The 14,383-nt window shown below is 43.6% G+C and overlaps 1 protein-coding gene across 4 annotated transcripts in view; it reads left to right on the top strand.

The window, feature by feature from the left end:
• The window catches only part of LOC135396547 (uncharacterized), a 139,304-nt gene that overhangs the window by 122,427 nt on the left and 2,494 nt on the right, over positions 1-14,383 (top strand). For all 4 annotated transcript variants that reach the window (XM_064627590.1, XM_064627589.1, XM_064627587.1 and 1 more), the window contains one exon: positions 240-295. In XM_064627590.1, coding sequence (XP_064483660.1) covers positions 240-295 — 56 coding nt within the window. The remainder of the gene's footprint in view (positions 1-239; positions 296-14,383) is intronic.

The raw sequence follows: 14,383 nt of genomic DNA, 5'->3' as shown, positions 1-14,383 counted from the left end.
GTTCTAAGAAAGTTATGATGATTATAAAGAAATAGAGTTTGACAATATACTGACGTTCTCTATCTTTAAAAGCACTGCTGCAAGCTTGCTGGGAAGAATAAAATTGAAAATTTTGGTATTTTGTGAATCTCAAAACTCCACTTTTCTCGAGCTTCTTCCTGATATATTGATGGTTTTGTGTTAACCTGGGTTTACTCAACACGTGTATACTCTCACTTAAGATATTTTACACTTTACAGGTGTGTCCGAAGTGGCTTCCAAGTCCCTCTTCGGTACTGCTCCAGGGAATGTCAAGGTACATTTATTTCCCAGTCCTCTGTTTTCTAATTATGGATGTGCATTCTGATGTAAAGCAGCATATCATAATGCTTCATCATATTGGCTCTGTCTGTGCACGTGAGAATCCCACAGATGGCATTTGTCAAAGTGCACTGAAATTGTAATGAGAAATGCGGAATTTTTTAAAAGAAACCTAACTACTAATCATTTGAATAGGTCATCAATGGGCTCATTCTGTATTCTGTCTGCATTCTGTCATCTGTATTCCAGCCCATTACAATTCTGTTCTCAAGGTGTACATTGGCACACTTCTCCAGGGGTTATTTTTGCGATGCCCTGGCGTGAGAGGGGCTAGTGAGGGGCTAACAATCCATTTAGTAGACTGTTAAATTGGCGGCACGAACACAAGCACTAAGATGTCTTAGTTCTTGTTTTCGTGATGCCAATTCAACAGATATGTATCAACGGGCCTGTTTAGTGCTAAGACTTAGTAGAACTTTAGTAGAATGACGGGAGGAACTAAACAACAGCCCCCACATCGAGTGAATTGGTCTGATTCTCCCGAAAGACTTCTTGGCCACCTCGATTGGCCACGACTAAGGTGATCGAGTGTAAGCCTCCTATTCTTGCAAGCAGCCAGCGTACTCTGAAAACTCTGGAGCGGTTTTGGTATTCCTCATGATGACGAAAATGTGGAACAATTTTGATTTGATTTCTTTTTACAATTTCCTATTTCCAATAACCATTGTAGTGTTCTTTAACTATCCTTGAGTGCACTTCGGTAAATGTAATTTAAGGAATTCTTACACAACAACAATAGCTTTATTTGGAGATGATGAATGAGAAGTAATGAAGGAAGAAACACAACACATGGAATTCTTTCATTTCCTTCAGTATAAGTGAAATTCTGACATTTTTCCTGATACACCCTTTCCCAGTGTGACTTGAGTTTTGAGTTTGCAAAGCTACTGCAAAAAACAACCCCCCTTCAACATCCCCTGCAAAAATAAAAGTTGAGTGTGGTACGACTTTCCTTGGTATGAGCTGGGTGGTCGCCATCATAAAAAAGGGGACTACAATTAAACCTCGGTATAACGAAGTCGGTAAATTATGCGATTTGCTTCGTTACATTGAAATTTCGTTAAAATGAAACACAATGTATACAGCACAAGAGAAAACCAGCAACGTGCAGCATTTATCGAGAAATAATTTATTTGCGGCAAAAGTAGTCTGCGACTTCTTGTGTGCCATAATGGCTACCAACATTGGCGTTACACGACGTTCAAGTTCCCACAGTGTTTTCATTGTATCGTGCTGCTCGTGCGATCCAACATATCGCCTTAGCACGTCAAGAGCATCCAGCACATCGCGCGCTCTGGGGATGGGGACATCGCACGATTCCTCATCACCTCACCATCGCTAACATCCTCACCTTGCGAGTTGCTGAGCACACACTGCACGATAATTATCGGATATCGGATTATCGGATAAAAAGAATTGCTGTGATCGAAAGACACCCAAAACGTCGTGCAGAAACAACAACCGCATTCTTTACAAACGTTTTGGGCGCCGATCACGGGCGACGCCATCTTTAAAGGGACTATGAAATGATTTTTTCTCGTTTTTATCAGAAAGAAAACATATTTCTGAGTCTAGAACCAAATTTTCCCTTCGTCATGCGAGGAGTATTCTCGGGTGCGAATTTAAACGGAGCGGCGAGGGGAGTACAGCTGGCGCCGTGCCGTGGCGAGCTGCCGCGCGGAAACACAGTGAGCAACCTGGCGGGACCACGGCCGGGTCCGTGACACGTCATGGTGACGTGTCGTGGTCCCGCTAGGAGCATGCACCGTAGGATCACGCGTATGCGTTCATCAGGAGTGGAAATCTCCATGACGCCAGCTTTCGCGCGATTGTCGCAGTCTATCGCAGTGGCATCCTGTGGTTTTCACCGACATGCCGAGACGATGTTGGATGGTTGGTTGCCCTAATTCACGTCAATGTTCGCTGGGCATCCAATGTCATATGCTTCCCAGTGACGAGACGGACAGCTTTTGATGCCACGAAGCAATCGGACTGCCGGAATGGAAAGACGGTGCGGTGCCATCGACTGCTCGTGTTTGTAGCGAACATTTGCATGATTGCGATTACGAAGGGGACGCTGAATCTCTTCAACGTACTGGATAACAAGCTCAGTGTCGTTTGAATCAAGGTGTAGCACCATCACAATACCTGTCCGCACCGGGGAAAGAACATCCACCTAAGTGGCGCAAAAGTGTGAGTACTTTTCGTTATTGGGGCTAACAAAGATCTCTCAGTCCGTGTGGTCCAAATGCTATCACAGATTTCAGGATTATGTAAATGGGTTAATTCTCATCTGCGTGACTTGGAACCTTGCGGCCGCTTACGTCACACAAGAGGGAGAGAGAGAGTAAAAAAAGACAAAATAGAAGTTACCAAATCTAGTCACTAAACTCAGGTGGTGCACTGTTGATAAAAACAGACTTTGTTTAGCATGATCTTAGAAACCATACTTTAACAGAATATTTATAATATGTTATGTAATATATTGAACATATGTATCTGTTCTTTTCTCTTTACTCATCTGCTTTCATGTTTACAGGTAACTTCCTCAGCGGAGTCTGAAACTCCTGAGGTGAGACAGCATGATCACTGCAACCCACTATTCAGAGCAGACAAATGTTGTGCAGCCTCCTTCTAGGTTCCTCTTGGCAGCATTGTCTTGCCTACCATTCGGGCTTGGTGTGTTGTTCACAAGTTCTTTTTTTTTTATTTGATTTCAGTTTGCATTGAGGGGGACATTTTCTTGTTTACACCTGAATCAGCTAGGATGCTTTTGAGAGGCGCACACTTTTGTTCCTTATCTTATAATCATTACTCAGGTGGATTACATCCATTTACATTCACCGGAACTGGAGTTGCATACTGTGTTATTCATTTTCTTCTCTCAAACCAGGGCGGCCCATGTGTACGGCAGCTGAAGTCTTTCACCAGGGTAACATTCCAGAACAACTCCAGCAAGTGCTCTGCAGTTCACCTCTAAAATAAATAAACCGAAGTATGATGCACTATGTCCTCAGGAGATTTTGTTCCTGCTACAACTCTACACTTTGTTTACATGACCAAAAATAACCTTACCAACCATTACCATACCAGTGGTGCTCTGCTGTGTTCAACCAGTTCAACTTGTTCTGGGCATCCTGTAAATCCTGTGCAGCTACTTCAGCCCTTATTTGCTGGTAACGTTGTGCCAATACAGTTGTAAAATGAGCTGTGTGACAGTGTAAAATAGAATACATCCTGTGTTTACATATGCATAAGAATTATGCATGTGTAGCATATAATGTGTATATGTAGATGTTTCAGTTATTAGGTCTTATGTATTTTAATTATCGTACTATTTGAACTAAATGCCGACATTTCAGCTGTTTGAGCCTGGTGCCCTCATCCTTGACACATATACAAGTGGGTCCACATCCTCGGTGGAGCCTGCACAGCTGAGGACTCTGTCCAGGTGGCAAATTTAACAGTTCTTTTACAAAGAAGGCAGATTTCCGCCAGAAGACCAAAAAGCAGTTTATTTGAAATAGTACCAATCACTTCTCGTTTTTTTAATTGCAAAATATAGGGCATGTTACGTGACTGCTGGGGCTTTTTGCTTCTTTACAGGTACCTCTACTGGTGACTTCAAGCTTATGTAACACAATAATATAAGGTGGCAATGAAGCAGGCGAGCTGGTGTCGTTAATTTGTGTCCCTCAGGCAGCGTTCACACGGGGCAACTTTTTGCAGCAACTATGAGCAACTTTGGAGTTGCTGTCAGCCGGCAACCTCCAGCAACTCGAGTTGCTCCGAGTTGCTGCGAATCGCTCCCGGACCGAAAACTTGAGAAGTTGCTCGTGCTTCGGCCAATCAGAGAGGGAAGCATTGCCACGTGACTCCCGATGGCGTTGTGGATTTCCTTCGTGGATTCATGGGTTCAAATCCTGCAGGTGCAGCTGAGAAATAACTGTTTCTTTTTTTACGAACTTCACGGAAACATATCAGTTGCCATTTCTGGAAGGTAATCATGATCTATTGGGTCAATAAAACTGACTGAAATTTGATAAACAGCAGCTAAAGAAAAGATTCCACCAGTTCGATTCGAACCCACATTCTCCGGTCAGCATAAGGTTGCTTGTGGGCGGAGCTACCGAGTTGCTGCGTGTGAATGCGGACTCGAAATTGCTCGAAAGACGTTGGTTTGAGTTGCTTCGAGTTGCTGGGAAAAGTTGCCCCGTGTGAACGCCGGCTCAGTCTCGGGGTTATGGATGTATTAATAGTATTGGAAACCTGGTTGAACAATAAATTTGTTAAACAACAAACAGTTATCAAAAATAAATACGATGTGCAGAATATGCTTACAGAATACGCTGCAGTTGAGTTTCTGTAGGCATGGTTGTTATTAATGCTAACTGTTCAGATTTACGATGTGCTCAACATTGAATACCTCATAAAACACAAGTTCTTGCGTGAAACATATTCTTAGGCAAACAACAAGTCCTTCGACGGAAGGAAATAGAGCCAGCCCGTCCCGTCTGTAGACCCGAAATGCAGAGTAAATCAGAATCGCTTGAAAGCGCGAAGCTGCTTTGAATAATAATAATATGGTAAAGAAGAACACGAGTTGAAACAAAGTAAAACGAAAACATTAGACTACCCAGTCTTGTACGATAATTCGTGCAAACAAATCAAGCAACAAAGGGGGACAGCTTCCAAATATCACAGTCGCACTTGCTTTGTTGTCAAATTGCCAACACGTAAATATAACTGCAACTGACGTAAATATAATTGCAACGCCAGGCATCCACCAAACACTTTCTATTGATGACGACGATACAACCAATACAACATTGCGGTGAATCGCTAGAGGTCCACGTAACTCGTCAGCAGAAACCTCATAGCCACGGAGATGCTTGGGTTCCTTGTTGTGAACGGCAGCCGAGCAGAAGACGATTACATTCAATGAAAAAGTGCAGCTCACATGTCATACCTGCCAGCGCAAGTGCAGCAAACGATTCACACACAAAAGGCTGTTCATTATAGTAGCGTGTTATCCGAACGCCTGTGACCAATGTTGAATTCCAATGGCAGATTCGGAGCGCTTCCAGAGCAAGTTTCGTTGCTCCGCCGAGAGTAAGTCTGTTCGATTGGCAGATTGGGAACAGTTCTGGAGTCTTCCAATGGGAGCTTCAGAGCGGCATTTGAGCCAAGGTCGCTCCAGGGAGCTACCCAGACTGCTCCGCCCACTGATCTCGATTGTAAAAGGCTGGATCGCGGATAGGGAGCGCGAGTGTGAAGAAACCGGCCGCCATCTTACGGTGTCCACAACAGTCGCCGCAGCGATCATGGCAACTTCTTGCAATTACGGTCGTACCAACCGTACTGGCAAGGTTACAGGGCCTAAATTTATACAGGTGAGTCACTCTTTATCGAGGAATAAATAGGCGTTCATTCTGTATATTTAGTTGACCATTATGAAGTGTTTTTTTGCCCAAAACGAGCACTGGATGCAGGTTGCTTGATCGCTCTTCCGACGTTCAATCGAGTACACTTGCATTTTACCCGGCGGCAAATACAGTTTGAGTGCATAATATGCTTGAAAGAACACGTTACACTACACAGGTAGTGTTGTCATCAATATATGTGCGAGCACTCGAGCGCTTTTTTGCATGCATTGCTAGCATAGTACACGGTGCTCTCTACAGAAGCAAGTGCACATTCATTTCTTTGAATTACTTTCGCGCACAAGTTCGGTATTACGTCATAATAAGACCAACATTGTCACCCTTTTTCAGATATTGGTATTGTTTTGTGCCTTGGTTTGATTTGTGACAAAGAATCCTACGTAACGGTGGTGTGGCGCGACTTGAATAACGCCTTTGTCTGAGCTGTATCGTCAGCTTGTTACGATAGTAATAATTTGTAGCGTGTCGTGCTATTTGAAGCAGTTTTTAAGGCAAAAGTTGTCTCTCAATACAGGTTTCGTCATGAGGGCTACCCAGTGAATAATCTGTGTAGTGTGATACGGCTGGGTGTACAGGTAAGTATCACGTTCCTCATCCACTGGTTTCTACTTTACAGGAAGGAACAACCTCAGTGCACGCACTGTGGTTAGCCTCTCTCAGTTTTGCATATTTTTTTACATGTTCACGTCAGAAACACACCTTACACTTTAGGCTCCTTCACCCAGAAATATAATAATTAGAGATTATAATTCTTTTTAGAAGAGTTCCCCATATTCTTTTTAGAATAGTTTTTCATCTTTTTAATTTTTAGAAGATACAGGGATTGTAAACCATGTTTTAAACTGATGTTTTAACATTTGTCCAATGCATTTATTAAACAACATATTCATTTTTAACTGGTTGCACCCAAACCAATGTTCTGATGTATTATTTCCTTTGTTGTCGATGCACCATAAAAATTGGAATAATCATCATCAATGCAGGTTACTTCACAGCTACATCGACATACTCAAGAAATGGGTGCAGAACCTGCGTAATGCCCACAAACTTTGATTACCACAGCACCTCCAGAAAGTATGTGTCACATGGGATTTTTAAATGTATTCACAGTATATAATACCTTGTATTAACTGTTGTAGATCTAAGCCGTCTCTACAGTACACTTTCAGAAATTAAAACCGTGAGAACCGTGATAATTGTTTCAGTTAATAGGCGTGCACATATATGCTATAAGAAGAAAATTATTTCTTGAGAATGCACTTCTCTGGCTACTGGTGTTGTTTACATCTACTGTTGATCACATTCATTTATCACATATTATATTCTTATATATATTATTATATTAACACATATTTGATTAAATTTAAAATTCATCATATATAAGAAAATACCAGGAGGGAAGTTGCTATTCATTGCTCATTCTAACCTAAAATTGAGTGCTACAAATTTAGAGAGAGTACCTGTCCATTGTCATTCCTAAAATATATATTGTCATTGTAGCAAGGTCATAAAACAATAAATGTAGTCTTTTGTGACCTCCCTGCACGTTCATTGTATCCTGAAAGCATAAGTGCAAGAAATAACTTGAATAAACTTGATGTTGTATAAACTTGATATAAAATGTTGAATAATATAATGTATGATATAAAATGTTGAATAAACTTGAACTTGTATATTCTCTTTACTCACCATCAGTGACCTTCTTTACAAAAGCATATCGTGTTAGATTTTTTTTGTTTACGTTTCACAGACGGGGTACACGAGGGCCAAAATGACAAAATCACAACTGTTTCAAGACCCAAATCGTCCTGCTGCAATTATCCTGTTGCAGACCATACGTGTGTAGTGCAAGAAGGCCCTTGCACATCAAAAGTAAGATGGGAGTCACAGTTAATGCAAAGTGGTTCCTATGAGAGACTTCGATACTGAACAAAATTGTGCAAACTGTGGAAGGTGCCATAGAAGATATTCAGAAAGCGTGTCTGGTCTCACAACGGTGCTACGACGCTCTCTTTTAGATGACGATGATACTCATTGGAGTTTCAGATGTGCAGCTGCATTTTTTCGAACGTGCTCCACATAACAAGCATGACAAAGTCAGCACTGGATAGCAGGCCCCCGTTCCTAAGCAGCTTTGCTCACGCTGCAGTTGTATTCAGCAAAAGCATGTGAGTACTCGAGAAGGACATTCAGTTTGGCACAACCGCGCCTGCAAATAATCAGAACAAATGAAGGAAGAAACAAACAAACATAGAAGGGCTGTACTTCAAAAAGAGGTAAATCTTGTGTCTCAAGGAGGTGTTACCACTTTTAAGTAACTTAATTGATTAAGCTTGCATCACTACCTGATTAACTGTCCTAACGAGCGTGTTCTAATTGCGTGAAGCAATTAGATCACGCTCACAACGTATTTGGGCTGCTTCGGTGTGTCCATATTTGCGAGGCAAAGCACCGCAGTCGTTCACTAAAAGACACTTTCTGCGGCGGTGCTTGATATAAATCATACGAAACCGATACACGGCTAAAACAACGGCTCTGATTCTACAAAACGATCTCTTTCTGCCATGCGAGTATATCCTTTCCCGGACCGTTCTTTATGGAACAATTTTTGTGCAGAACGCAGCACGGGATATTACATACATGGTGGTTGTTAACCTCACATCGTTTCTTGTTGAAATATTGGCTGGGAAACGTACTGTAGTACAATCCCCAGCGCTGCACTGCTGTGACAGTCTAGTTTCGGAATGCAAAACATAACGTAATTAAGAATCGAACGGCAGGACACCTGTGAAACACTGTTAGGATACATCAGTATACTGGCACCTTACAAAATTGTGTGATGACAAGCAACGATCAACGCCTGCAGCGCTATAAATACTCACAATCTCCGTTGCCTCCCATTGTTTTCTATGGGCGCACACTGCGCTTTAGGGCCTCCCAACATGGCGGCCCGAATGCACGCCTCTCCCCCGCGAGCCCCTCTCCCATGCGCCATCCAGCTATGGTGGGCTAGAAGGACTGGTGATCCGTTCGGCTGTTGTCATATGTACCCGCCGATGTTCCTGCCGAGAGATGGCGCCAAGCGTATCTCGGCGCTATGCGATCTAATGGCCTCTCGCGGCTCATTTCAGTGCTACTCGTCACGTGATTACACACCTGCCGTTAACCCATGAGCGTGCCTTTTCTTTGCTCTGCATGCAAAATGCCCCTTGAGTGTCACCTGCAGGAGCAAACGAATGTCACACCCAGATATCAGTGCTGACATTCGTCGGCGCGTCCCTATCAGCCCTCGGGTCTGGGACACGTGTACTTTGATAACGATAAAGACGTGTTCGAGCAGCCGGTTCTGCCTTTGGGTAGTGATATTCGTGATATGTGCTCATCGTTCCCTTCATCTGAGCGACCTTTACCTTCCAGGTTGCGAGGTCCGGTGACGGGGGATTGTGATAGAAATGTTTAAGTCGGTGGTGGGCTATAAGCGTGAGATATACGTTAACTGCAGCTAACCAACGGAAGCGATAGAATTGCTGATTACAGTCTGCATATGAGCAGTCAGTAGAAGGAAGGAATCCGGAAGACAAAGGGGACGACACGAAAACATAATGATTTACGCATTTATTTCAGAATACTGGTCCCAGAAGGGACCTGGGAAGGAGTAGGGAACGTACATTAATTATATAATATATACACATAATACGCTCGTATAGTGGCGACAATTCGAAAGAAACCCGCAAAAGAGACGCAGCGAAGGGGTCCCAAGTTACCTTCGCGAACGTGACGATCGGTAACACGAGTGTTCTATATACCGGTAGTCTGACCTAAGTAGTAGCATAATGAAGTGTTCTTCTGAGATAGAAGAGGCTTTCTTTTGACTCTGATGCCTATTAAGCGCACGTGAAAATTCCATCTAAAATCGGACGGGACGGTGACCCCAAGATATTTGTACTAAGCTCCCTTGCAAGTATACTATGATGTTGGCAAAGCCTTTGTTCTGCATATAACAGCATAGACACAGTTTTGTCGGTGTTGAAATTGATATGCAATTTGTAACACCACTCGTTGATGTGTTCTAAACTGCTTTGCAAAGGTGCGTAATATGAGGCGAGCAAGGTGAGCCATAAGCAAAGCACACAGAAAAGAAAAGAAAGAAAAAAAGAGAGAGAAAGAGAACGATCGGCATATTGAGGACGCACGTTCAGACATTCCTATGTTTTTCGGAATATATCGCGCGATATGTTATGCAGTCATCAGCGAATAAACATGCTTTACAATTAATGTTACTTAACATATCGTGCATATAGACAAGAAACAGCAAAAGTCTCAAGACTGACTCCTGTCGTATACCCCAGGTGTATGGGGTTCGATCAGACAGGGAATCAGTCCCGAAGCCAATCCATGACCTTGGTATTAGGTATCAGCTTTCTAGAGGGTACGTACACGGTCAAATGCCTTGGAGAGATGCAAAACCAATATTTCAGTTTGTAGGTTATTATATAAAGCAAATGCAAAGTCGTGGATGAAATCAAACAGGGCCATGACAGCGGAGTAGCCCCCACGAAAGATATGTTGCAATGAATGGTGTTACTTGATCATGATGTTAATTGTTTGGAAAAGATGTGCTTTAGCAATTCACAAAAGCTGGAAAGAAGAGAAAATTCGAAACCAAAGTCAGGACTCCTGCCTGCAGGACGTATCGGTTTTATACGAGCGCATTTCCATTCGTTCGGGACAGTTCCTTTGTCCAGCGATATCTGGAAAATAATTTTGAGGAATTGCGCAGCTTACTCGGCGTACCTTCTAAGGAAATCATCATTCATTCGGAATATTGTCTTGCACAGAAGACCACAATATCGCACCAAGCCGGCACTTCGCAAGTCATAGGGCACATGTATACAGTAAATCCCGCGGATAACGATATCGCGTATAACGATATCCCTCGTAAAACGATGGTTCATGATTTTACCGTCAAAATATGCATTGGTTCTATGGGGAAACGACCCGCGTATAGCGATAGAGATCGCGGTTCCGAGTACTCGTATAGCGATGTTGGACGCTGTCCCGTGCGCGTAACCACGCGGCGATTTTCGCTGCGATAAGATACAGTAGAGTCTCGATGCTACGAATCCCACGGGGTAGCGGAAAAAATTCGTATCATCCGAAATTCACATCAAAAGAATTAAACCAAAATAAAAATTGAGGCAAGACTGTTCATTTTCCAATCCTGTCAGTGAAAGAGGTAGGTGGTAACGCTTTTATGTTTCCGTATTTGGCCAATGCTGCTCAAATTCGCGAGATGATTCAAAAGGCCTAGCACGTGCTTTCCACCCGCGAGTTGCGCGACAATGTTCTAAAGCGAGCTTCTCCTAAAGCACGCAGGCGTTAGGTGAAGCCGACTTGCGGAATGGTGACGTGTAGTGTTGCGAGAAGTTGTTCTGCTGTGTTGTCTGGTTACCTCCACGAGTTCTGATCGCTGTTTTCCCAAGCCACTGCGATGTCACATAGCTTCGCGTTTTTTTTTTTAGCATCTGTTTGCTTATTTTCTTTCTTTCTTTCTTTTTTGCTACACACGGGGTGGCGCGCGACTTTTTGGGGACGCGCTATTTAGGTCAGCCCTCGTTTAGCGATGTAGCCCGTATAACGATGGAATTCGCGATTACCGTCAATATCGTTATACGCGGGTTTCACTGTATTACGCTTTTCAACTTGAATCTTTATAATCTATAATGACGGCATTAAGGCTGTCAGTTGTGGGCCACAAACCCAGGTGGCGAATTTCCCCATTTATCATCATCAGTGTATTTGTTGTTATTGTATAATGTCACGCTAACAGCGCTCTTAGGCCGCTCAATCAGTGGATAAAATGAGTTTAACATGATGTTCTAGGATCCCTTTGTATAACATCAATTCCATTCAAGCATTTTTGGTTAATAATACAAGTGTGGCATTTTTTCTTCTCTCTTTCTCTCTCTCTCTCTCTCTCTATATATATATATATATCTGCAGCAAAATAAGGAGTAAGGAAGAAGGAGCAATGAAATAATGAATATATCTTTCGCGCTATATTTATATGACTCAGTCGTTCTACTGGTCAACAGTAAAACCGTGCGCGTGCAGAGAGAATACGACTGCGGTGCTACAATTTCGTTTTTTATGGCCGATACCATGTTCCTTTATAGTTACATAGGGAGCAAAAGAATTACATAACAACTAAGATGTGCGGCGAGGTACACTGTATAGAAAGCGCCATAGTTTAGCTAAGCTTTAGCTAGGCTGAAAAGAAAGAGCGAAGAGAAAGAAACCATCAAGGAGGCGAGCTCTCGGACGCAGTAGCCGCTCTTATTTTGTTTTTCTGTCATCATCCAACGAAGATAAGACATGCGGTCACGTGCTTCGCAACATTCCGATATCTTTCGCTTGCAGGGATCGTCGGCTAGGCAGACGTGATGGTAGCAAATGTCACGTGGTTTAGTTACAAAGAACTGCGGATGCCAGTAAACAGTCAGTGCGGCAAACCAATGTAGTGCTGGTCCAAATATATTCACTATAAAAATAGTCAAGCACACACACACCGTCACACACGGCACATGTTGGACTAGTTCAACGAGAACCCGCTTGGCAGCGAGTGCATAGCGCCGGAGCTCAGGAGCTTGGCTTCAAAACAGGGGCATCGCGCATTCCATGTATTGAATGTGGCGGTAAGCACACCAGTCTTTCTAGCCCACCATAATCCAGCCTTTATAGATAGAGATCAGTGGCTCCGCCAAAATAGGCAGATTCAACCGGAACTCTACGTGACGTGTCACTTGTCTCTCGTGCTTCCTATTTCCTGTCTCTGCTTCGGCAACATGGCCGCTTCCCAACGCGTCTTCGCCGTGACTAGTATTTCGCGTCATACGTTAGCAATTTTGTTTCTTGAAGAAAGCAATAAGCCAGGCATCACCAGGGCAACGTTAGGAGATTAGGAGGACCTTGATGTTGCAAAACATGGCGTTGTATCGGAACATGAGTACAAGCTTCTTCTTCTTCTTCCTCCGTCTCTGGCCGCCATCCACCAAGGAAGATTGGCCAGGGCTAAACTCCAAGTTGGGCGCAAGTGTTCCAGTCGCAGATTCGGATCACTTGCTCTAAGCCAGATCAAGCCGCTCCACTGCGGAGTGTGCCACTTGCTCCGACTCTCCCATTGGAATTCAACACAAGACAAACGTAATGCTGTAGCCACAGGGGTGGCACAAACCCGCCATTGTTGTAACTACCCTCAAGCGGGTGCTTTTGGCAAAACTGCCATCTTGTCCTGGTCGCACGTCATAGAAAACGTCATTTTGAGGTCATGTGACTTTCTTTACGTGTCGTTTTGCCGCTTACCGGCATATTTTCACCGTCATAACACCAAGAGATGACCATATTTTGCCAGCGTAAGCTATGCGGTGCTTCTTCCGCAACATGGTAGCCCATTTCACCAAAGTTTACGTACATCACATCGGCTTCGTAAGTCTTAACGCGCGGTCGTCATCACATCTTTGGAAGCTGTCAACAATACGAGGCTTTATGTGTAAAACTGCGTGTTTTACTGTGGGTTTATCGGATAAAAATAATTACAGTGATCGAAAAACATCCAAAACGTCGTCCAGAAACAACAACCGCATTGTTTACAAATGGTTTGGAGACCAATTACGGGCGCCGCCATCTTTAAGGTCACGTGCGCCTTGACGTTTGCTGTGATGTACGACCAGGACCTGTCCAGGATGCATTGCGTTCGCCCACCACGCTTCCGTCTACGGAGCAATACATTGGATGCCACCCCTGTGGCTGTAGCCCTAAGACGCGACTAGAGACCTTATGACCTTCTAGATGCGACTGGCAGGCGCCAGCGAGCTCATCTGCCTATGGTGAGCATTACTTGGCATTGCGCAACACCGGTGACGTAACGCGGGCCGGAATACAGTCCGTACAGTTCTACAGGAGAATGCAAATTTGTGGCATATTAGTTTCTCGGCGGGAAGAACAGTTTCTAGCAAAAAAAAATGTGGGGGTTCAGGAAATTCCATAGTCCCTTTAAGGTCACGTGTGCGTTGACATTTGCTGTGACGTGCAACTGGGACCTGCCCAGGATGCATTGTGTTCGCCCAGCGTGCTTTCGTCTACGGAGCAATACATTGGATGCCACCCCTGTGTTACCGGTGGCATTGCGTTATATCGCCGCAAAATCAAAATCGCGAAGAAAAACACCCTTTGTGCGCCGTTTTTTTTTTTGTGAATTTGCGGTGACAATACGCTCTGTACTTCGCTGAGGCCTTCGTTAAATTGAAATTGCGAGGCACAAGACTTTGTTATACTGAGGTATGAAATACATGGGGTTCTATGGGAGCAAATTTACCAAAACGATAACACTTAACAAAATTGCGAATTTCGTTAAACTGAAGTTTGTTACATCGAGGTTTAACTGTATTACGTTTCCTGAACACCCCACAACATTTTTGCTGAAAGCTGTCCCTCCTGTAGAGAAACTTGTACGCCACGAATTTTTTCTGATTAAATTGTGCCAATTTTTCAACCATGCACGGCTGAAATCGCCTTCAGAC

This window comes from Ornithodoros turicata, chromosome 6, assembly GCF_037126465.1.
Source record: "Ornithodoros turicata isolate Travis chromosome 6, ASM3712646v1, whole genome shotgun sequence".
NCBI lineage: Eukaryota > Metazoa > Arthropoda > Arachnida > Ixodida > Argasidae > Ornithodoros > Ornithodoros turicata.
The sequence above is the reverse complement of the archived record's forward strand: the minus strand, read 5'-3'. Positions and strand labels throughout refer to the sequence as shown.